The following is a 24,049-nucleotide window of genomic DNA, read 5'->3' on the forward strand; positions in this document are numbered from 1 at the left end:
TTGTTGTTCCAAAGAGAATCATGGGAAAATTAAAATAATGAAAGGGAAGATCTAATAAACAAAAAACTATAGTTCACAATTGATATCTTAAAGGGGGAAATATATATTATACAATAAGTCATACTTCATGAAAAATGTGCTCTACTGGAGAGATAGAATATGTACGAATTCTTCAAAGAACACGACTTTCAAACTTTGGCTTAGTCAGTGATGTATGGGAAAAAGTAGGGATCACAGTTTGATGTCTCTTATTAATCTTAAAAGAAAAAGGACCAGAAATTTCTTACTGTGTTACATCTAGTTGGAAACCATGGTTAAAAAAAACCTTAATCAAATAATGAAGAATTGTTAGAAAAAATAAGTACAGTTGAAGAAAGATATTCCTTTATGCTTTACTGTCATATTGAGAATATGAAAACCATCTTTCAAAATCTTTCAAAGCTCCTGGAGCATTGGGGAATTGCCATAAGCCTAGAAAAAGGCTGAGGTGGTTCCAATCTTCAAAAATGAAGATTCATCAAAAATGAATCCAGGAAATTACAGAGCAATCAGCCCAACATCAAAACCTGGGAAAATCCTATAAAAGATAATCAAACAGCAGATTTGCAAGCACTAGAAACAAGTAAAGTGATTACTAAAAGCCCATATGGGTTTGTTCAAAACAGATCATGCTAGACAAACCTTATTGCCTTCTTTGACAAAGTGACTAAATTAGTGGATTGGGGATATGCCGCAGACATAGTTTACTTAGACTTCAGTAAGACATTTGAAAAAGTAGACTATAGCCTCCTTCTTGATAAGATAGAAAAATGTGGGCTAGATAGCATCATCACCAGATTGATTCCCAATTGGCTGACCAAGTGGATAGTTCTCAATGGAACTGCATTTATATGGAGGGAAACATGCAGTGGGGTAGCTCAAGGCTCTGTCTTAGGCCCAGTATCTTCACCATCTTCATAAATGATTTAGATGAAGGGACAGAAGGGAAATTTGCAGATGATTCCAAGCTGAGGGGAACTGCCAACATATTCAAAAGGATCTTGACAGACTTGAGCACTGGGCCCTATACAACAAGATGCAGTTCAGTGATGAAAAAGGGTCCTGCATTCAGGCAGGAATAATTTTAAAAAGCTAATGCGGTCCTAGGTTGCACTAAGAGAGGGATAGTTTCAAGAAGACGTGAGCTAACAGTGCTGCTTTTATATTACACTGGTGAGACCATACTTGGAATACTGCATCCAGTTCTGGTCACCCTGATTAAAAAAAAAAAACATACTGAGGCCCTAGAAGGAGTGCCGAAAATAGCGACAAAGATGATAAGGGGTCTGGAGGCTAAACCATCTGATGAATGGTTGAAGGAACTAAGTATATCTAGCCTATCAAAGGGAAGTACTAGTGGTCACATGATAGCTGTCTTCCAGCACTTCAGGGGCTGACACAGAGAAGAGGTGGTCAACTTATTCTCTGAAGCACCAGAGGGCAGGACAAGAAGTAATGGATGGAAGACCACCAAAGACAGATTCAACCTAGAACTAAGAAGAAATTTCTTGAGAACAAATATTCAGTGGAATGGCTTACCTTCAGAAGTTGTGGGTGTTTCATCACTGGAGGGTTTCAAGAGGAGATTGGATAACCATTTGTTTGGAATGATATAGGATCTTAGCTCCAGTAGCGGGGTTGGACTAGAAGACCTCCAAGATCCCTGTTGTTTTATGTTCTATCTGCTTTCCCCTTATATAGTTTGAAAATAAGAATGGGATGATATTGTTATCATCACTCTTACATTTTTGGGACCGATGGTAGTGTTTAGAAATATTTTTGAGGCACTCAAACTAATTTTAAAAAGTGATGCCCAAAGGTCCATCTGGCTCATGTTATTTGACAGGATCAAGGAGAAAGGTTGAAGATTCTGGGATCTTGCTATCTCAAGGATCAGAGAGTACTTAAGGATAGTAATACTATATAATACATAGCATTATAGTATTATTGAATATTACTGAGCACTCTATAGTATTACTGAGCACCTTTCTGGAATTCAGTAAGCAAACTGACTGGGGCAGGTAAATTGAGCATACCCTGCTTAACCTGACCTACCAGTTCATTTTTTAGTTGTACCTTTCAACTAGTCCATTTCCTCCATGGAGGCAACTTTGGGTTAAAAATTCCTATTTGCTTGAAGGATGGTAACATCCTGAAGCCACATCGCCTATTACTGACTTTATTTTTTTTTAAAGAAATACCAATATGTGGGAAACTATTTGGTTGATATATTCAGACCCACTTGAACTGCTGGCAAAAGGGTGCCATGAAGTGCTGGAGGGATCCAGGAAATGTGTAAAAGAAGATTTACCACAAAAGTTTTTGTCACAAAGAAAACAGAAATCAATATCACAAAAACAGTCTTAAGTTGATAATTTAAAATCCAATCTAGAAGATAACTGGCATGTGATCGATTCAATGAATGCAGAACAGTTGGCAGCAGAAAAATAATCACACGGAAAGAAAACAGAATAAGATCTGGTGGACAAAGAATCATATTTAGGCAAGACAACAACAAAGAAGTGTATAAGTATACACACCTTGAGTGAGCAAACCAGAGAGGAAAAATATTTCAAAGGAAATTGCAACTTTTCTCACACTCAGTATCAATGTTAACACCAATACACAACCATTAATAGTTTTTTAAAAAAATAAGTAACAGCTGGGAGTAGTAGACAGTCCAAATGAAGACAAAATAGGGATAAAAAAAAGGAGATGGCATATGGAATCCTCTTTCAGACAGATTACATTTTCAACAACTTAAAAGAAATCCTAGTTATACCTGAAATATTTGAACGACATTTTTTCATTGATGTTAAAAATATCCCTGACCATTTATCAGGTTGATTGTGTACATGTTACAGTAGCATTTAATCATCAGGTCGCATTTATCTTCTAAATCAGCATTTTTTATAAATTCTACCATCCATTTTCGTGAATTTAAAAGAGAGGAACTTGAGTTTTTTCTATATAGAGCATTAAGCAATAACCTTTTTATTATAATTTTATATTTCAGTAAATGGAGGTTGCAAACAAGTCATTTTTTTAAAAAAAATCACTGAATAAATAGAATATCTTATAAAAACTAATATTAAAGAATAAGTTTTATTGCAAGTTTTTTAGACTAGTATCTACAAGAAAAGATGATCTTGTGCATATAGTTTATATTTTTACTATATTTGAATAAGTTTATTCCTTTTTACTGTACATTAAATCAGTTAGAAGAAAAGAGAGTTTGGGTAGATAGTAACTAAAAATAAAAAATGCATAATTTGTGGGCAAGTGCTGCTTTTTCATCTCATCACTATATTGGATAACATACTTGATATAATGCCTTGAACCTTTTACACAGTGTAAATTAATAACGGTATCTGTCTAGAAATTTTAGTTGTTCAATAATTTACAAGCTTCCGTGTGTACAGTCAGCTTTTTAAGATTGTGGTAACATTAACCTGGAGGTATATTAGCTTTACAGATACATGTAGTGTGAAACAAATTTCCTTCCATTGTGGATTACTTAAGTTTCCATTATGAGGCTTGCATTTGTTTTGATGTATGTGATATTGGTGAATCTCTCCCTTACCACACATCACCTGCAAAAGCAATCTCTATTATAATATTCTAATATTTATTATGGCCTGGATTTGGCCACAGCAGTATAGTTCACAAAATCCCAACTGTATCTTTCAATCCCGTTTTTATGTACCAGTTAACACAAAGTATTACACACTTAAAAAAACAAAGAATCTGGGGGGAAAAAAACAGTGGAGCATCAGTAACCAGATAGTATTCTCAAATTTCAGTGATCTAGTCAGCGGAGTCTTCCCCCTATGTACTGTGCTCTGTTTCATGTGGTACACGGCTTTAGCTGGCCAAATCATCCCCCCCGCCTCCCCCCCTGAATCAGTAGAACAGTGAAGATCTCTCTCTCTCTCTCTTTTAGCAGTGGCATATCAATGAGGCACAGATGTGTATTCCAACTCTGCATGGATGAGCACACTGTTCAATAGTGCTGGCTCACACAGTATCAGGGTAAGTTATCACTTCCCATGAAGGCACTCTTATCACCAGGGCCCAGAGTGGTGGCTGCAAATCACAGCCTTTTTATTTTCAAGGCAGTTTTGCTGAACATTCAAGCTTCAAAGATTCACACTTCCAAAACTCTATAAGAGTTTGTGAACGCTCAATTTGCCAAAACTGTTTACAGTGTAATTGGGCACCGTACCTGTGTCCATGAGATAGCGAAGGCGCTTCTCCACCAGCGCGGCACGGGTGTCAATTTGCTTTTGCTCATTCTCTAGTGCTGCCAATTCTCCTACAACATACTGACTGGTGTCTTTGAACCCTTTCTGTTAAAAAGAACAAACAAGAAACTACATCACTTGTTAAGTTGCATTTCCCCCCCTCAGAAACACTTAGTAAGACACTTACTTAAATATCATGCTCCCTACCAAAACATGAATCACAATTCATACATGCCAGCTATTTGCCAAACATTATTATGAGCAATGTTGGGTTAAATTCCTATTCAATGGATGTTAGTTTTTATAGTTTCAAACTTTCTCATTTTCTTTTAAAATTCTAATTAGGATTTAAAAACCTTTTCGGCTTTTATAGTTCAGTCAACTTAAGAGAGCTGAATTATAAATGAAAGTTTTAAATTCACTTTAACTCATAAAACACCTTCTCCACGGGGGGAAAAAAGATGACTTTCATGCAATTTTATAAGACTCATTTATAAAGATATTCTGGTTTTGGTATCCTTCGACTTCAACTTTTTTGATAATAAGAAGTTATTTAGAAGCAAAAAAATATGTTTTGTCTCAGAAAGAAAAATGTCTTTCTCAGATCACTGAATTAGACTTGTAATATAAGCATATGAAAAAATATTTCACTTTGCATCTTCTAACATATACAGTATATAAAGGGAAAGCAATTCAAAAATCATTTAGCTCAAAATCACTTTAATTAATGGCAATATATATATATAACATTATATTATATTATATTTTAATTACATTATAATCTCAGCTTTTGTTCTGCCAATGAACAACTAAGAGAGGAACTTCCTTTCTTTTGCTGAAATTTTGGAATCACCCATATGCCTCTTTCAAGACCCCAATTAAGATTCATGGATGCACACTAAAGCTTATTTTCCTTCACAAATATTTTATCTTTCCAAAGAAAGGTATAAAGAACAATAACCTTTTCATAAGAACATTAATCCCAGCAGATATGATTGTTTCTCTTCTATTCCCTAACTTGTTGCTGGAAAAGAGAGCCAATAATAAATGGTTGAGATGCTAATCTCACCAGTCTCTAAATTGGTGGGCTTAATGGTTCAATAACTGAAAAACAGTACTAAAATTGAAAACAGGAGAAAGTTTATTGAATAGTATATTAAATAAATTAATATACTATTGCATGAGTTTTTGATGTTGGGCATGCATGAAAATTCATTGTTTCTCCCCACAACAATCATGGGGAAAAAAGTTCTCAAGTAAGTTTGTTTTAGTTATCTCAACCAAACTTGGTTGTTGCAGTCTTTTGCATGCATGAAATGAAAAACAACTATGGGAGGAGGAACATCAATGAAAAGCAACGGCATGCCATCCTCTTTGATTTACTGAAAAGAATACAAAGCTCTGCCATTGCTAGCTCTCAGGGCTGTGCAGAATATTATTAGATTAAAAAGAATGCTGTGTCAGGGTGAAACTTTCTAAGAGTTCATATCCACAATTTGCATTTATATTATGAACTTGCTAAGCAAGATCTCTTCAACTCTATTAAAGCCCAACTGTTCTAAAAGAAAAAGAAAAAAATTAACAGTGGGAAAATACTAAGATGTGTAGACACTGAGTGTAAGGATTAGGAAACATATTCTTTAGATGAAACTGAGTTTGATCTGAGAGAGCAAAAAAACACTCTACTGATTTGGAAAACAACAGAAAGCAATAACTGACCATTGTAGAAAATTATGTGGAGCCTCTAGTCAAAACAAAAAGAAAAGGAAAAAAACCCTAGCAATAAAACATATTCAGGTCAGACTTGTTCCTTTTGCTTCCGTCCTATAGCTGTCCATCAAAAGCATTTTTTTCCCTGCGGTCTATCAAATATTTCCCTCACAAATCAATTTTACACATGATCAGCCCATACCCCTACTGAGCTGAACCTCCCCGTTAATTAAGTGAAGAAATTACCATATATATTATATTAATGCAAACATCATTCAGCTAGTAATTCACGGCTGATCTGGATAATGGAAAGGTTGAACACCCATTAACCCAAGCCAACAAAATGGGTTGGCTGAGAAATTCTAGCAGGTCTCATGTGACTTTTCCCTCTAACTGCAGCTCTGCAGTATCTGCTATTGTAATAATTAAAATCCTCCCGGTCGATCAATACTGGAATCTCTTTATGGGAAGTGCCCTGATGGAAATGTCTCAAGGAAGCTGGAGCTGCGGAACTCTGAAAAATTCATTTTTTTATCTGACAATTATCACCACGCTGCAGACTAATTCAACAGCACAGCCCTCTCACTCTGCTTTGAATGCAATGGAGATTGACATCTAAGAAAACCTAACATCTCATTTTAACAAATAAAGGCACTATTTCCACATACAGTTGAGAATTATCAGCAATCGTGAAACCAGATAAAAAATTAATATACATTAAGCACTTCATCTTCTGATGGCTTCCTCTGAGTTTCAGTTATTGCTGCCTTCTCCTCATTTCCTCTCTTTATATCTTCCTGTATTGATCTCTGTCTTTTCATCTCTTGAAAAAAAAAAGGAAAGACATGAAAAAATTATTTTAATACTTGATATTTGTGTATTGAAAAGTGGGCTCACATTATTATTTATTGTTAAATATTATGAAGTCGTAAGGTTGGGAATGGAGGAGAATATTTTAAATGAATATTTCTGCCTACCTGGTCTGTTTTCAACGTATTGACTGAATGACTGAAGCTGCGTTTTTCTGACTGTTGAATCCTTGCTGAAAACAACAGGACTTCTAAAACGTTCAGCTGCTTTTTGTAATCGCTCAGCATGTTCCTCTGTCTCATTCTGCCAGAAAAAACAAAAAAACAAAAACAAAACTGAGCATCACAGTCTATTGTTTATAAATGCAAACAGGATAATTGAAAGGTGTATTTCAGGAGAAGAGCATTATGGAGAGAAAACCCCAATACTCAGAAGCTTGTGTCAGATAACAATTTTACTATGAGCCAAAGATGTATGGAACCCCCCAAAAGAGGTTTTGGCAAAATAAACTCCTTTGGCTGTTAATCTGGCAACATGCACTTCAGCTGGGCTTGTCTACTAAGATCTGTTAGCAACATGCACTGTGACTTGAGGCAAAGCTGGACTCAGAAGATTACCATTTGCCAACTGGATACCCAGAGCACCATGTATATATTAGGGTTCCTAGAACAGCATGTATATTTTTAAACATTGTATCTCTGTTTAATTTACATACTGCCTCTAGTCTTTTGCACACATGATTTGCCCCAGTAAAAAATTGTGTCATTCTGATTGGAGCCACATATTTTTTCCTGCATAATACAAAGAATCATTTCTAACGTTATATCCATTGAGATGACTAATGCTTGATGACAAATAAAAAGTAATGTTATAGTCCCAGTGAACTATGTTTCATTAGTTATAACTTTATGAATCCAGATTTATAAATAAAACCTTTGACAGCTCTGGAAACTACAATTACCATTTTCCGGAGCTTCCTTTGATAATACATTCAAATGGGTCTATCAATGTGAAATATCCCAGAAGACTAAACCACTGCCGTGTGTGGAAACAGCAGATACCGAGATGCTGTGTACCAAACAAATATTTCATTTTATACCTAATCTATTATTATTTTTATTAAGTGTTTTGAAAGTAAATAGGGAAAGGCTAAGATGCATGACTAATAGCTAAGCCTGCTGAATGCTGAAACCGGTTATCAAAAGCTACCAAGACTCTGCCCTTCCCCTGCATTGAGACAATTGGTAATGAGGGAGTTCTCCAATGGCCTATTCTCTAGCCTCAAGGAGGCCTGGGATACAGAATCCTCCAGGGAAGGTAACAGTTTATCCTTTTCCACAAACACAGAATGCCTATTTACAAATGTGTAAACTGCATTTTATTAGAAACATAAATCCAAGTCAATGCTGAAAGCTCTAAGAGAACAGATGGACATATTTTTTTCATGCAGCATTATAGAAAGTGTTCGAATCCAGCTATACTTTTTGTTTCACTTACTAAAAAAAAGGGAAGGGGAACAGAACAGAAATGAAAGGTCCTCTCCTTCATACAAATGTGTGCAATTAGGAAAAAAAAAAAAAACTATTTTGCTGGTGTGTGTGAAGGTGCCATCTTAACTGAATGAAATTGTCCTAATAGCTAGTCAGCCATTTATGGAGCTAATTCTTTAAAAGCATCCCTCATTCTAGAATTATTTTTTCAAGAATCCAGATGCTATGATTTCATTCTTCTAAGAAAAGGACCTCTTCGAGCTCTTCGTACAATAGCCATCTGACAGTCGAAATGCAAGTCTTTACTAAAATAAACAAACATGGCTAATTTTTTAGGCCTGGCAACATGTTAAAATATCAGTGCGATTAGCCAGTAAATCCCATTTTAAGAAGCCTTTTTATGACTAGGGACTTCTGCCACTTTACAAATGTATTCCTCTAAGCCCACTAATTCAGTTAGCCTTTTCAATCCATTGTATTATTCCAAGGCCAGCTTCATTTTGCATTAAATCCACTGCAGAAAGCTAAATTGAACGCAAAAAATCAGACTTGATCCAAGCTTCTCTTTGTTCAAAGATAGAGACTGAAAGCCCACTGCTGCTGCTGCTGCTGCACACTTTCATCACCAATTTATCGGAACCGACAGTGTAAAGGAAAAAGCAATGAAAGTCATTGTTTTGAGACTTCAAAGCATCTCTGTTTCTGGGGAAGGAAATCCTTTCACTCAGCAGGGCATACACCCCCAGTCTGCAGGTGGGTGAAAAGTTATACAAGTGGACTGTACTCACAGCCATCCAAATCTTTTCCCTAAGGAGTAATAGCTATGACTAATGAAGACAATAAGCTGAGTAGATACACCAACAAATCTATCAAAGCCTATGTATATAGAGAGAATTTCCTGCCACTGACAAATAATATGGCAGAGAATACCTCAACTACCTAAGACACAAATGCAGGTTCTATAATCAACATGTTAAAATCATTTATGAAAAAGTTTAAAGATGTCATTAAAGCAAGAAGAGTAATTCTTAAAGTTACTTAAAATAGGCCCCAAAAGAGCTCTACCTCACATTAATGAACTACCTTAAGAAGGAAGAGGATACAACAAGTGACTGTAGAGCTGAAATATATTTTCAAATATATATTAGGGTAATAACTTTATTTAGGCCAAGTTAATACTACAAAACTCTGCCAGCTTAATATTGCTAATTTTGAGTTAGGCAGTAATATGTATTTCAGTATTTTTCATATAGCCAATATACCCATAAAGAAAAATGAATTTTAATGGAAATAAAAGATTACCAAAATATATTATTTCACAGCGCAATAGCCAAATGAAGCCATTACTAGTTAAATAACTGCAATTATAAAACGTCTGTGAACACATAGCCAAAATATAATTCAAATCTGTTTATATAGTTAAAAAAAGTGGTTTTATAGCACTGTAAACTTTGAAGAACTTATAAAAAATGGTCATTCTTCACTATTAAATGCAAATTAGAATCCAAAATGCACAGGTATTATGGGGAAAGGATTTGGTTTTTTTTTTGTTAAGCTTACCATAAACATTGGCTCGGTGTTATCAGAAACTGGTTTTGGAGCTGTGCTGGTAAGTGAATTTGCCACTTGTGGCTGAGCGTCTAAGAGTTTCTTCAGCTTCAAATCCACCAATTTGCTGTTCTGCTCAACTAAATATGTGAAGACCACAGCACAATTGGGGGGGGGGGGGAGAAAGATAGGGAGGGAGGGGGGAAGAGAGATAGATAGATAAATAGAGAGAGAGAGAGATACATTTAAATGTAGTTACTATAATAATGCATTTATTTAAAAAACAACATTTGCATTGCTCTAATTGTAATCTTTAAATTTATATGGAAATCAAATACAGAACTGAGAACTTAAGAGATACAACAGCCAATGTATTGTGAAGGTGGATAAAATGTAAAACTGAATCCTAACAATACATTTTAAAAATGGATTCTTTGTAGGGTTTTTCCTGTCTTCATTCCTTTACAACTAAGTTATTTTAAGGTTCATGGTGTATTATGGCCAATAATTAATACATTTATATAAATGAAATCCAACTGAATTTATTTAGAAATAAAGTTATTTAGGGCCAAAGATTCAAATTAATTTTATCGATATGGCTTGTCTTTTTCCTGGAATATGCATATATATCTTTTTTAATTTTATATTTAAACATCAATTTTTAATATATATTTTTTTCAATTAATTTCTGCAGAACTCAGAACTTGGACAAATTATATTTCAGCAGCACATATTGATAAACTGTTTAAAATATAATCCAATTAGGTAAAATTTGATCCATCATTATTTTGAAATATGAAATGACCATTTAAATGAAGATATCCAATACTAAAGGACATTTTTCCCCCTAAATATTACTCAAGAGAAAAGTTATAGCATAATAAAAATCTCTAAATGTATCTTGGCATATCCTTGTCCTCTCTAGTTTAGCTTGAAAGTGAAAATGTTATTGTGCTATCGGTTTATTCATAGTACTGTTCTCTAATTTATTCTTCTGTAAGCTGGTGTCCTCCAGACTGACATTTTCATTGGAATTAACGGGAATTGTAGTCCAGCATTTCTGAAGAGTACAGTACTCAAGAAGGTTGTCCTGATCGATTATTTAAGGAAGATGGCAGCTTCAAGATCAGTTGGATTGCTTAATTAAGCAAATATTGCCTAATTATTGGAAAATGTAATAATTACAATAAGTTTCAGTTTTGCCATGCTGGAATTAGTGAGAGACAAAGCCACCTATTTATGTACAGTGCAGCAGTATTTCTAACCCTTGGCAAGTTTAGTGGACTTCAATCTCACAATTTCTCAGCCAGTATAGGCAGAAACACTTATAGTATAATATTATATGAAGAATGTATACTAAAAATGCTTTTTCAAATGAAAGGAAACATTATTTATTTATAGATGCATGTCTACTTTTTCAGCTAAAATAATGGCTGAAGACCATTTAATGGACAAAATATTTTATAGTCTTATCTCATTAATCCTTGACCAGTGTGTCTTTATTTTTACTTGACAGGTCAGGAACTATGGCTGAAATGGTTTGTCAGGGTCTGCTTGATCCAGAGTTTGAACTCAGTCTTCTAGCTATATGTGTAATAGCTACATTCATTTCTCCATCAACACTATATGAAAAAGTGAGAATAACAGCTCTCACTATATACTGTAGGTGATAGTAAGGTAGGCCACTGTGAACCAAAGAAGATATAATGCTGGAAGATCTTGATCATTTCTCCTGCCATTTTTAACACTTTAAACAGCAGCTGCAATGGAGTAGGGAGAGGAAAATCAGATTAAAACCATGGCACTGAGGATATGTGTGTGAATCCTTTCAACTTGAGTTGCTTATCCAACGTCTTCCTCCCCCTCCAGTGCTGCAGCCATAATCCAATCGCCTAGCTTTCAAAAAGTGAGGATCTGATTACAGCTCCCTTGATATCCTGTCTAGTTATATGATTGTAACATTCAAAGTTCAAACAGCACAATATGCTCCTTATTATAGAAATAGAAAAGACTGAAATCTTTCACTTGAAGACCTTCCCTTAACAAAATTATTACTCATATATTAAATGATTTTCAGAGGTGGAGAAATAGGAACTACTGTGTTAAGTCAATCTGAATGTTTCCAGTTTAAATCTTGCCATAACTGAATTCTTTACGTGGCCTTTAGGCAACCAAATTGAATGTGCTAAAGGGCCAGATATCAGTGAAATAAAATAAAATGTCTTCACTCCACAAAAACAAATGGAAGGATATGAAGATGATTGTAAGGAAAGAACTTATGACCTCAGTCACAATTTCCTGAACATTCCTCCCTGCCTCCTTCCAGCAAAAGATGCCCTTTGTAAGAAACACAATACCTGGCTTTTTACTGCAAATATTCTAGGAAAATTAAATACCAAGTTCTGTTTTACAACAAACACTGACAGAAATCCAGAAAAACCAACCAATCCCCCGCCCCTCTGTTAAGCTGTACATGTTAATTACTAAAAGGTTTTCCCCTCAACAAATTGTTCCTTCCACTATAAAGTGAATACAGATGAATTTGACTTCAGACCAAATTGCAGTGAATACTGCTTAGGAGAGGGGAAAATGTATAGTGAATATTATTGCCAAAAAGAAGGGGGAATAAAGAAAAGGCCAACAACATCACAAACAGTCCCTATATGTGGGAGCTCATGTGATATGGCAGTGCACTTTGTAGCCCAGAAGGAAAACCTGTCTCTTGTAGGTTCAACTTGAGGAAGTTTTAAAGTAGATTGCCACTGTTACTTTCATAGAAGTTTGCTTTCAGAGTTATTAGTGAATAACAAGGTTTGTTTTTTTGTTATTTCAATTCAGAGGCTGCCTGATTCCAGGGTGACTCTGGGTAGCTTATCAACTAAAAAATTAAAAGAAAACAAGGTATATTAAAAAAAAAAGGAAGACAGAAGTAAAAACTCCACAAAAATCAAACAGCAAAACAAACAAACAAAACCAAGCTAACTGCCATCCCATAAACAGGGTGTAGCAGAATGTGGAAAGTCAAAAGAAAGGGAGCATATAAGTTAGACTTAAAGGTTTTAAGAGACATTCAATTTTTCTCTCCAATCATTATTACTTTGGAGCTCATTACTTAGAGCAGGGGTGTAAAACCTGCGGCCCATGGGCCAGATGGCATCATGTGCTGGCCATGCCCGGTTTAGCGAAGGGGAAAAAGTTGTGATACATTATATGATGCTGCCTTGACAACCTGACTTAGAGCTTTCCTTTTCATTGCTATTGCAATTTCAGTTTATAGTTCTTGATTAGGATCTGCCTGAATTTAAATCATTTGCCCCAGTGCCTTTCTAACAGTGTTTTTGAAATGCTAGAAAGGATTGTATTTTTTTACAATGTGCAGTAAGTTTTGAACTTGTATTTGCTGCCATTAACATGAAGATACTTGACTGGGACAAAAACATTGCTATGTTCATAGGAATTTTGTAACTGTATCCTTATTGCTTTGTACATTTTATTTGTCATTTTCCTGTCCACATTTCCTCATTTTTGTTTCAATAATCATATGCCTGGATCTATGCTTTATGACACACATATCTTGTTGAAATTAATACTCAAAATCCATATCCATAGACTTATAGTAATTCCAAATAAATATTGCACAGGACTGCTAAGATAGCTTTCGAGTATAATTGCTTTTACTTGAAATTCACCCCCCAAAATATATAGGCTTTTGGTAATAACCAGGGGTGGGATTCTACAGGTTCGCACCTATTCGCTAGAACCGATTGTTAACATTCTAAGCAGTTTGGAGAACAGGTTGTTAGAAGAAATTTCTGGCCTAATCCTGTAAGGAAGGCAGGAAGGAAACATTCTGGTGTTGCTTACAGAAACTGCCTCTCCGTTAACCCTTATTACATTCTTGGCAGGACTGGACTTCCTGTCTCAGGAACGTCTCTGGAGTTTTCCCCCCTCCTTTGCTGGTATTTTGCTTGTGTGAAGTGACCATTCAAAGTTACAATGGCACTGAAAAAACTGACTTATGACCATTTTTCACACTTATGACTGTTGCAGCATCCCCACAGTCATTAGAAGCCAGACGAGGAAAAGCGTGAATGATGTTGAGTTGGCCATGCCCAGACAGTCACATGACCACCAAGTCATGCCCACCAACTAAGCCACCCACAGAACCGGTTGTTAAAAAATTTGAATCCCACCCTGGTAATAACAACCAAAACTAGTCTATGAAGAACTGTTTGCTGATTCCCATTAAATTTATATTCATAATTAACTAATGCATTTTAAAAAATCAATCCTTAGTTGATAGTTAATTGTAACATTGTTAAAAATGTCTTAGAAGGCATTTATGAAAATCAAATGAATCCAAGCAAAAATAATACCAGGCTAACGAATTATATGGTACTGATAATTAAATTAAAGTTAGTCATGGAAAGGTTGTAAAATAACCATGTAGTTGAATTACCATCAGAATCAAGCTCATTTTCTAGGTTAGTATGTTGATCTTCACCACTAGAAATAATGTACTCGGGAATCTCCTCATTAGAAACTATCACAATATTATCACTCCGATCCTCATCTGTAAGAACATGCCATAGTAAGGTTAGTGAATTTTGGTCTTGTACATGCATCAATTCAATGAGAACATAATATTTTAGAGTTAGTTGAGCACATTAATCAACAGCACAGAAAGAAAAAAGTTAGTGAAATGTAACAATTGGCTGACAGAAAAAAAAACATATGCTTTATTTAAATATTACAGGTAGTTCTCAACTTACAACAGTTCATTTAGTGACTGTTCAAAGTTACAACAGCATTGAAAAACTGATTTACAACTGTTTTTCATGGTTACAACCTTTCCAGAATCCCCATGATCATGTGATCAAAATTCAGAAGCTTGGTAACTGACTCATATTTATGACCGCTGCCGTGTCCTGGCGTCATGTGATCCCCTTCTGTGACCTTGACAAGCAAAGTCAACGGGGAAGCCAGATTCACTCAACAACTGGATTACTAACTTATCAACTGCAGTGATTCACTTAATAGCAGAGGCAAGAAAGGCCATAAAATGGGGCAAAATTTATGTAACAAATGTCCCACTTAACAACAAAAATTTGGGGTTCAATTGTGATTGTAAGTCAAGGACTACCTATACATGCACAGTATTTACAAGCAAAGCCTCTGAAAAAGGTGATTTGCAGTCGCTGGACCATGTATAAAGCACTTCTTTTGAATGTTCTATTATGTTGTTTAGAAACTTGCTAAGCTGTGAGGCAATATGTCAAATTCAGATTTAGTTTTCACCCAACTGAGATCTAGATGTTTCAGAAAACCTTAGTCCCACACTGCACCAAAGCAATATTCTTCTCCTTTAAATCAAGTTTCTACTTTTTTTAAAAAATGCAAGTCTTATATATATCCATTTTAGTAAAACAGAGAAATCTACAATTATCACAATCTAAAGTTCAAGCATGATTGAATATGGGGTACAAAATATGAAGAAAAAGAGGGTCTCAGAGTAACATGTGAAACAATAAAAATATTTTTTTTAAAAAACAGATGTCATAACTATAAAAAGAAGAAAAAGAAAAAATGGGGTATAAAGCAATGGAATTTGCAACTGCCATAAAAATTAGAGCTTATTATTTTATTAAATAATAGATCGTATAGAACTGAACACATTATATAATTTTAAAGAAAGCTTAAAAAAATCTATTGAATTCTGAACAAGATGCTAATATTACCATTATCATTACACCAAGGACGAATGAAAGTAATCATATGAAACAGAAGAAAAAGGAGCAGGGAAAAGAGAAAAATAAAAATAAAAATAAAAATAAATTAAAAATTATCAGAAAACTATTTGAATTCAAATTTCCTGCCAAAACTTCTCAACCAAAAGCATTTACCAATGCCAGAAACAAAAAGACAGAGTGGACTAGAGTCAACTTGTATTAAGAATACTACCTCTGAAGCAAGGAATAATTATGATTATTTGTTACTGATAGTCTTATCTTCCATGAACCTATCAAGTTCTTTTTCAAATATGTCAAGTCAGTGACCTTAGCTATAACTTGTGGTAGCAAATTTTATAACCTAATTCAGTATCATTGAAAGAAGTCACTTTTGTTCACCGTTCACTTGATGATTTATATTCTAAATTTATAAGAGGAGAAAGAAAAGCTAGAGGCTAAAAAGCAGAAGACTGTGAGTTCTAGTCCTAACTTAGGCATGAAAATCATCTGGGTGACCTTGGGCCACTCACCTCCTCTCAGCCCAACATACCTCATAAATGTTTTGGGAAAAATAAGAGGAGGAAAGAATATTAGGTGTGTTTACTGCCTTGAGTTATTTATAAAAATAATAATCTAAGGAAAAAAAGAAGCAACCCTTTCCTACTTTCAGATTTACTGTACAGAACGATGAGGATAAAGAAATAATGAAATAGGTACAGAACAAGTAACAGGGCAAACTAAGAACCATTGTTGCAGCCTGAGGAAGAATAGAATTTGCCTTTTTTTCTCTTCCACATGTAAACTTCACCTCCAATCTACAAGTAAGTTTTATCACTTTATTTTCAGAATCTGCTATTAATTGATATAGCCATCCCATACTCAAAGAGCTGTCTCTTACTCACAGAGAAGATAATAATTTAAAATGTTGCTTCCAAGGCACTGAAGCCACACATGACCACAGAAGGTTCAGTAGAGCAAAACTCAGTCAAGGTTTGCACCACTTGACTTTTCAATCAACTATTATGAGTATAGCAATAATCAGAATTATCTGTTGTGGTTCGCCGGCAGCAGGTGCAGACGGCTGAGGTCTTTGAGAGTGAGGACTTGGGTGAGGGACCTGCGTGTGATGCAGGGATGGGCCAGGACTATCGGAGAGTGGGGTGCTGCCTTTGGAGCTTGTGGAGTCTGTCAGCGATGATGCAGAGGACCCCAAGGAGCCTGTGCCCAGTGTGTGCACACGCAGGGCTGCTTGAAGGAAAGAGCAGCTGCCGCAGCACAAGTGACTCAGGAGTAAGGCTGCAAGGTGATGGCGCCTCCCATAAGGGATAAAAGCCAACCCTCAGGGATTGAGTTCTTTGCAGGAAGCAAAGAAGTTCTTTCAACTCCAAGTTCTTGTGGAAGTCCTGTCTATTCTGGTTGTTTTCGGAGAATTTTGGTTTTGGATATTTCCCTGCAATTAATCTTGTGTTCTTGGCAGCCTTTCACAACCTTGAAAGGGCTTGCTCTTATCTGGGACAATTAGTTTTAATGACTCTTTGTTATGAATGAATAGAATTCACAGAGACACATTAAAAAGGTTTGCTTTTATATATACTTTGTGTTTATTTGATTTGAACCAGGCTTGGGTCAGAATAGTATTCCCGACTAGTTGGGAATGTTAGTCCTTAAAACTAAAATACTGTTCCAAAAGCAATAAGCCACACATGACATCACAAGTACATATACACTCTCATTTATGTTTCTTACTTCCATTTTGTAGTCTGTGTAGTCAAATGTTCCAAAACAATACACAATATGTCAAGATGAAAAAAAATTGCTTAGATTCACTGTGTTCCAAAAAAGTCTTTTGCTAAAAACCTTAAATACTGATCCCGTACTGATTTCAGTCTGTTGGTAAAATTGTGAAGTCACCCTCTTGTATAATTTCTGAATCATAATTCTAGTCTCACTGCCTCAGAAAATACAGTAGTTATTGGTCTTATTGACATAATTATGACTTCCTGGTTGGTTTCTGTTTGGGGTGTTTATATTTAGGGCAGAAGACTGTAAGTTCACCTCCTGCTATCTATGGACCAATGGGTGGGTCAGAGCATGACTCATATCTACATAAATTTTATTAAAGAATTATTTAAGGAATAAAAACAAAACAAGAAAACAAGAGTAAAAACAATACAGATTATTGCATGAACCATATTTATGATAAATACAACTGGCCAGTTTGGCAGATAAAATGGACAAATTTCATAAGCTCTTAGGATACTGAATAGAAAATTATCTTTATAATAAATATAGAGTAATATCAAAATCTGAAGTATCCTTGATTGTTTCCATTCAACTATCATACTCTGAACCCATAAAAAACAACTGGAGTGAGAAATGTAATAACTGACAAAATGTGAAGAATGAAGATAGTTTAAAGATGTTCATTCCTTTCTCAGAAGAACCTTTTCTTATATAGAAAATAATGAAGTCTACTGGACTAGTAAAATAATACTTAATACTTGGGATTAGACCATTCTAGATAAATTTCAATTTGTCAGTTTCCAGCAAATTATCCCATAAGAACTGATTGTGTCTTGGAACACTGGTTGGGATTGATACCAGGAACCTGGATCTGAGTTTTGAACCAGTAATCTAAATGCTATTGAGTATTCCTATCTAAATGAATAATTGTGTGTACTTGTCTTGAAGCAATTGCATACCAAGGTTGTTGATACAAGGAATGACTCCTCAAATATAATTATGTTTCATAGCATAAGGTTTTTTTCAGGTTTTAATCTGTGGTAATCACCATTCTCCTTTCCAGAGGATTACATTTTGATGTGAAAAAAGGGCTCAATAGTTTCAGTGGAGTCTGAAAAAATGCCAGATGAAATTGCTGCTAGGGTCAAACCTGTACCTCCATGAACTCTGAAGCGCTTGAAGTGGAGTTGAATCAAAGTACTGCACAGCCCTAATATCAACTATAGTGTATATCAAATGAATCTCAGATTTATGCGAGTATACATTTTTACTGAGGATAAGAGGAAGACACAGAATTTTATAGCAAATTGTAAGATAGGCTAAATTCAAATGTAGAAAGCATGTAAATGTATATTCTATACCTAGCAGACAATACCAAATAGACAATATTGACATAATAAATTCAACTATGTAATAGGAAAGAAAAGTTGGAAAAAGCCAATCTAGTCAGCCAGGATAGTTTCAGAAGCAGATTGTGGAAAGGAATATGAATTTTCAATATTAAATGTATGGCTTTGATTGAGAAAATTAAAGGCAGTAAGTGTGTCAGCAAGATTTAACCTAGAGGGTATATATGAGATCAATGTAAGGAACAAATTCAGTATACTTAATTTATAAGAAAGAGAACAGGAAGAGATTAGAAACATTGTGAAAACTGAAGCATAAAAACATATTCCCAAAATTTCAAAGGAAAAAGGATCCAAGCGGCTTTCAGAACAACTATCATGATAGCCAAGGAAAGATGGAAGACGAAAGCATTTGGCAACAAGAATGGACAACAGCCAAAAGCAAACTTTATCAACTAAGAAAGGACAAAGGAAAATAATGTCAACAATTAGAGAAAAATAATAAGAAAATGAGAGATGGTTTTCAGGAAATGACAGAACCCCTAGAAAAATTTACAGCTAAAGTAGAATTACTTAAGGTTAACCATTGAAGAGATCTAATAGAGAAAATGAGATTCACAGAAGATAGACTAAACTGAAATATTTTACAGACTGGATAATGGATTGACAAAAAATATTTATAGAGACAATATATAACAACTATGTCCATTAAAAATGAAATATGAGAGTAATAGACCAGCTGTCAAAAAGGAAAGCACTAGTATAGATGAAATATCTGCTAAACCATTTAGAGTTTCAGGTGAAGAAGCTGTTAAAGTGTTAAGAGCCAGTGGCATCCTTGGGAAAGGATCAATGAGGAGCAGTCTGACAAAAGGAATGTTGCACTGCCACTACAGAAATCCTGCACATTTTGCAATGTGATGTCATGCACACTCCCAAAAGAGGTGGAGCTTGTAGTGCAACAGTGTAATGCTGTTTTTTGTCATTATGATATGGCTACTCATATTGTATGGGAGAATACTGTGTGGTCCAAAAGTGTGTCAGTGTATTTGTCTTTGTGTTCTGTTGAAACAGAGATCTTCAAGAGAATGTGCAAACTTTGATTTTTTACTTTAATAATTATAGCAAGCCCTTTAACTGTGTAAAACAATTCAGAAATGTAGAATATATTAATATAAATGGGTGTGTCTGATTATTTTTCAGTGGAGTCTTTGCGGGGGGGGGGGGGAAACAACCTGTTATAAAGGCTGACTTTGTTGAAACAGAGTGGTTCAGAATAGGCAAGAGAATGAGATGAGGTAAGGGAGATGACTTTGAAAGAAATAATGAAGGCTTTGCTGCCGAGGCAAAAGGGGCTAAACCATTTTTAAAGTCCAGTACATCCAGGTAACATTTGGAAGTCGTTCAGACAGATACCTCCTTAATTACTGACCTATAAGAAGAAGATATGGCACAGTCAGACTTGCAAGATTCTGTTATTACAGCCAATGTGAATAAAAGTAATTTTAGCCATCCTGCGGAGTAATTTCATGGTCTCGTCTACTTAGCGGGGCTGATAGATGAGGACTTGTTCTGAAAATCTATTAAAGGATTAGCATGTTTGCAAGAGATGACAGACAGAATCAAAACTATAGATTAAGACACTAACAATCTGAGATATGCAGATGATCCCACTCCATCAGCTGAAAGCAAAGTAAACCTCCCATAATTCATTATGAAAACACAAAAGGTAAACCAAAAAAATATCAAGGGTGATTTTAGTTATTAAAAAGATACAGGCAATGTCCATGGTCATCTTAATAATTTTAACAGTTTTCAGTAAAGAAGTGAAGTTGGTACTTTTTTGTTTATTGAGCTCAAGAACAGGTGATGATGGACAATGACACAGAGGAAAAGATGAGATTTATTTTAGGGTAGATTTCCAGACAATGAAAAACATAAACCTGATTGTGAGGGAAAAGAATTTTACATTACAGCAAAGATCAAAATAGTAGCAATCTTCCAATGATAATATAGGCATTGTGAAAGCTGAACTTTGAGAAAGTATGAGAAAAAGACAATTGGCTTCATGTTATGGATTTGCAAAATACCTTAGAGTATTTTGAACCAATCATTCAACCCAGACAAAAAAAGGACTGTCTTCTCCTTTGAGGTGATGATCAGCAAGTACTGATTTAGTATTTTTGGCCTGCTGATAGAAATGAGGCTAGGCTATTAAAAATGGCTATATTTGGCAGGGTTATAGAAAGTAGAAGTGAAAGAAAAGCTATAAACCGAATGTTCATATTTAAGCAGAACATTGGAATGATCATAGAACAGCAATAGAATTTTGCTGGGAAGAGATCAAAATGGTGACATTTCTTCCATAGAGTCATCAGGAGCTGGGCATTCAGTGGTAATTAACCGCAATTTAGAACTAAGAGAAAGAAGGACTAATTGCAATATTAATTGGAACAAAGTTGATTTCCAGGATCTAATATTTTTGAAATTATATAATTTTTCCTTGTTATTATGAGAACTGATATAAGTCACTTATATGAGTCACTTATTCCACCACATGGTTGGTTTGTATAGGAGCTAAGATAATATCTCTCCTGGCATTATAAATAAAATCTCTAAATTCTAGAGAAAACTACCAAATATACTTTGACATGAGAACTGAAGAGTAAGATGTGTCATGTTGGCAACTTGCAGAGCTCCTGTGCAGAAAATGGATCAAACTTCTTTTGCTGGGGGGTGGGGGGGTGGGTCTGATGTCCATCTGTAAGAGATACTGGGATAGTAGATGCTTGCACTGGGCAGGGGATTGAACTAGATGATCTCCAACCTTCAATTGTTCTATAGCATCTGCCTCACTGACTTAAAAGGAATGGCTAGAATAACTAAGGAATTTCAAGGAATCTATTTGAGTTCAATATTTGGAACAGATGTGCCTTAAGAAGTTATAAAACTTATTCACCAACAGAGAGATTGACTGAAAGATTGTGAACTCTTCTTTGAAGAGATTTTTTAAAAACATAGCATGAAGATAAACATAGCAGCAAGATCTCCTGTATTCTGAGATCTGCAATCAATATCAACACTTTTTTGTCTAAATAGCAAGGCCAAGGACAGAAGCACAATAACCTGTATGTTGCTCTTTATAAGCAAAATGAAAAAAAAATATTCCATCATTCTGGTGTAGCCAGGAGTGAAAGACCACTGTTAAATATGAAGAACACATCCAATATCAATACTGTCTATGTGGACTTTGAGTACTTCAATGATGATTCAACACAGGAAGAGGAATTGCTGGCTTTTGCTTAGGATAAAGAATATATGAAAAGAAACAGCTTCATAGACACTATGTAGAGCTGTGCTGCCTGTTAACTTATATGCTGCCTGTTAGGTAAGTTTTTGCTGGGGTGGCATTTAGGAACTGTTGAATCCATCACAAAGCATTATGAACTCTTCCCAGTTTGTTTTAGTACTGCCACTCTGCACTTGAAATACTACCATCTGGAAGTTGTTAATTGCTATAGACCAATTTGTCTCTAGACACAAGAGGAAACTACAGTGCTACTCCCCTTTCAGGACCATTGCAAAAGCCTCCTTACAAGGCTGAAACCTGATGATTAATGGTCCCCCCACCCCCAAAAGCAAAAGGCTCAAGCCACCTCTGTAATTAGAAAATCAGACAACTTGACACCAAAGGCTCCTATTAGATTAATTGTGGAACTGTCAGTTAAGGACCAGATAATTTATGGCCTAGTGAGAAGACCTGAGGTGTGGGCCCAGCCATACATGTTGGTGGTGAGAGGAGCTCTCCAAGTCTTTTATCTATAATAGTTGCCTTACAAATCTTTCCCCACAGCTAGCCGGAAGACTCTTCCTATTATGAATTAGATGATGGGGAAGGTCAAATGAATAGCCATACTACAGGTGCACTAAAATGGGAAACCAAAGCAGAAACAATGGGATTCTCTAGTTTGGAGAGTATCTGGGGTTCTCTGAGCTGGAAAATCATGGAATATCCTTTTTGTAAAGGGGACACAGATTATAATTTATTCACATGTATTTATTTGCCCTGTCCGATTATAAAGAGGGAAGCTCTGATTTTTTAAAAAATAAACAAACTAAAAAGTCACAAGGGTAAGAGAAGTTGAGGCAGAAAGCCACTGTAGTCTAGCGGTTAGGACACTGGATTTGCATTTGAGAAGACTTAAATTCTTACTCAACTATAGAACTCCCATGAGTTCTATAGTTGACATGATTAAATCATTTCAGAGCAATCTTATTCAAAGAATAATTGCTGTTGGGGTAAAATTAGTGGGGATTCTCACATAACTATCCTGAACATTCAGAGAAAAGGAAGGATATAAATAACTTGTCCTCTCCTCCAAATTTACCTTCAGAGAGGTTTGCAAAAAAAGTGTCTCACATGAGGAAAGTCAGGAAGGTGAGATAACTTTGTGCCCCTTTTGATGTAAAAAACAGAGACAGATATGTGAAAACATGGCTGACGCTGCAGTGTCTCATTAGAGTCCCAGTCTTATCTTTAGCTGTGATTTCTTGAACTGTAATTTTATTGATTGATTGATTTGTATCTGCTTTTATTGTTTTACAAATAACTCAAGTCAGCGAATATTTCCTCCACTTCTTCCTCCTTCTATTTTCCCCACAACAAGAAGCCTCTGAGGTGTGTTGGGTTGAGAGAGAATGATTGGCCCAAAGTCAGCCAGCTGGCTTTCATGGCTAAGGTGGGACACCAGGCTTTCTAGCCTGGTGGCTTAACCAGTAGACCAAACTGACTCTCAATCACGAGACTTTACTGGACAAATGCTTTTTTAAAAAATTGGTATGGGAAGTCTCTGATGACTTAAAGAATCCTGACAGATTGACTATGTGCTTGATATAACAAATGAAGACAGTGATAGTTAGAAAATACACTGGATGGCTAAGGGATACAAAATACTGCCAAAGTTCCTTGAAATATGCATGAAAAAGGATGTATTTGAGAGGTAACATCCTCTCATGGACTTAATAATGACACTTCACATGAAATACTGGTGGTCCTCAACTTATGATTATTTGTTTAATGACAATTCAAAGTTACAACTACCTTGCAAAAAGTGACTTATGAACTGTACTTACAACTGTTGCATCACTTTGGCAGTCACGTGTCATTGCAATTCAAATGCTAGCTTGCATTTATGATCGGTTGCAGCATTCCATGGTCACATAATTGTTTACAGTATTATGGCAAAAAACAACCACTGGAGAAGCCGAATTTGGTTAACAACCACTATAGAAATGGTCATAAAATGAGTTCTGACTCCACTTACAACCACAGTGACTTGTGGCAAAAATTCTGTTCCCAACTGTAATAGCAAATTGAGGACTACCTGTAG

At 35.4% G+C, this 24,049-nt stretch overlaps 1 protein-coding gene across 4 annotated transcripts in view; it reads right to left on the minus strand.

Annotated features, from left to right (window-relative positions):
- EHBP1 (EH domain binding protein 1) overlaps positions 1-24,049 on the minus strand; it is a 252,941-nt gene that overhangs the window by 53,305 nt on the left and 175,587 nt on the right. For 2 of the 4 annotated variants that reach the window (XM_026668424.2, XM_026668427.2), the window contains 5 exons: positions 14,301-14,414; positions 9,854-9,981; positions 6,971-7,106; positions 6,710-6,816; positions 4,265-4,388 (listed from right to left, as the gene is read on the minus strand). In XM_026668424.2, coding sequence (XP_026524209.1) covers positions 4,265-4,388; positions 6,710-6,816; positions 6,971-7,106; positions 9,854-9,981; positions 14,301-14,414 — 609 coding nt within the window. The remainder of the gene's footprint in view (positions 1-4,264; positions 4,389-6,709; positions 6,817-6,970; positions 7,107-9,853; positions 9,982-14,300; positions 14,415-24,049) is intronic. The other 2 variants (XM_026668426.2, XM_087949125.1) reach the window with 1 other exon arrangement.

This window comes from Notechis scutatus, chromosome 1, assembly GCF_049901735.1.
Source record: "Notechis scutatus isolate UNSWTSFEM ecotype Mainland chromosome 1, rNotScu1.2, whole genome shotgun sequence".
NCBI classification, from domain to species: Eukaryota; Metazoa; Chordata; class Lepidosauria; order Squamata; family Elapidae; genus Notechis; species Notechis scutatus.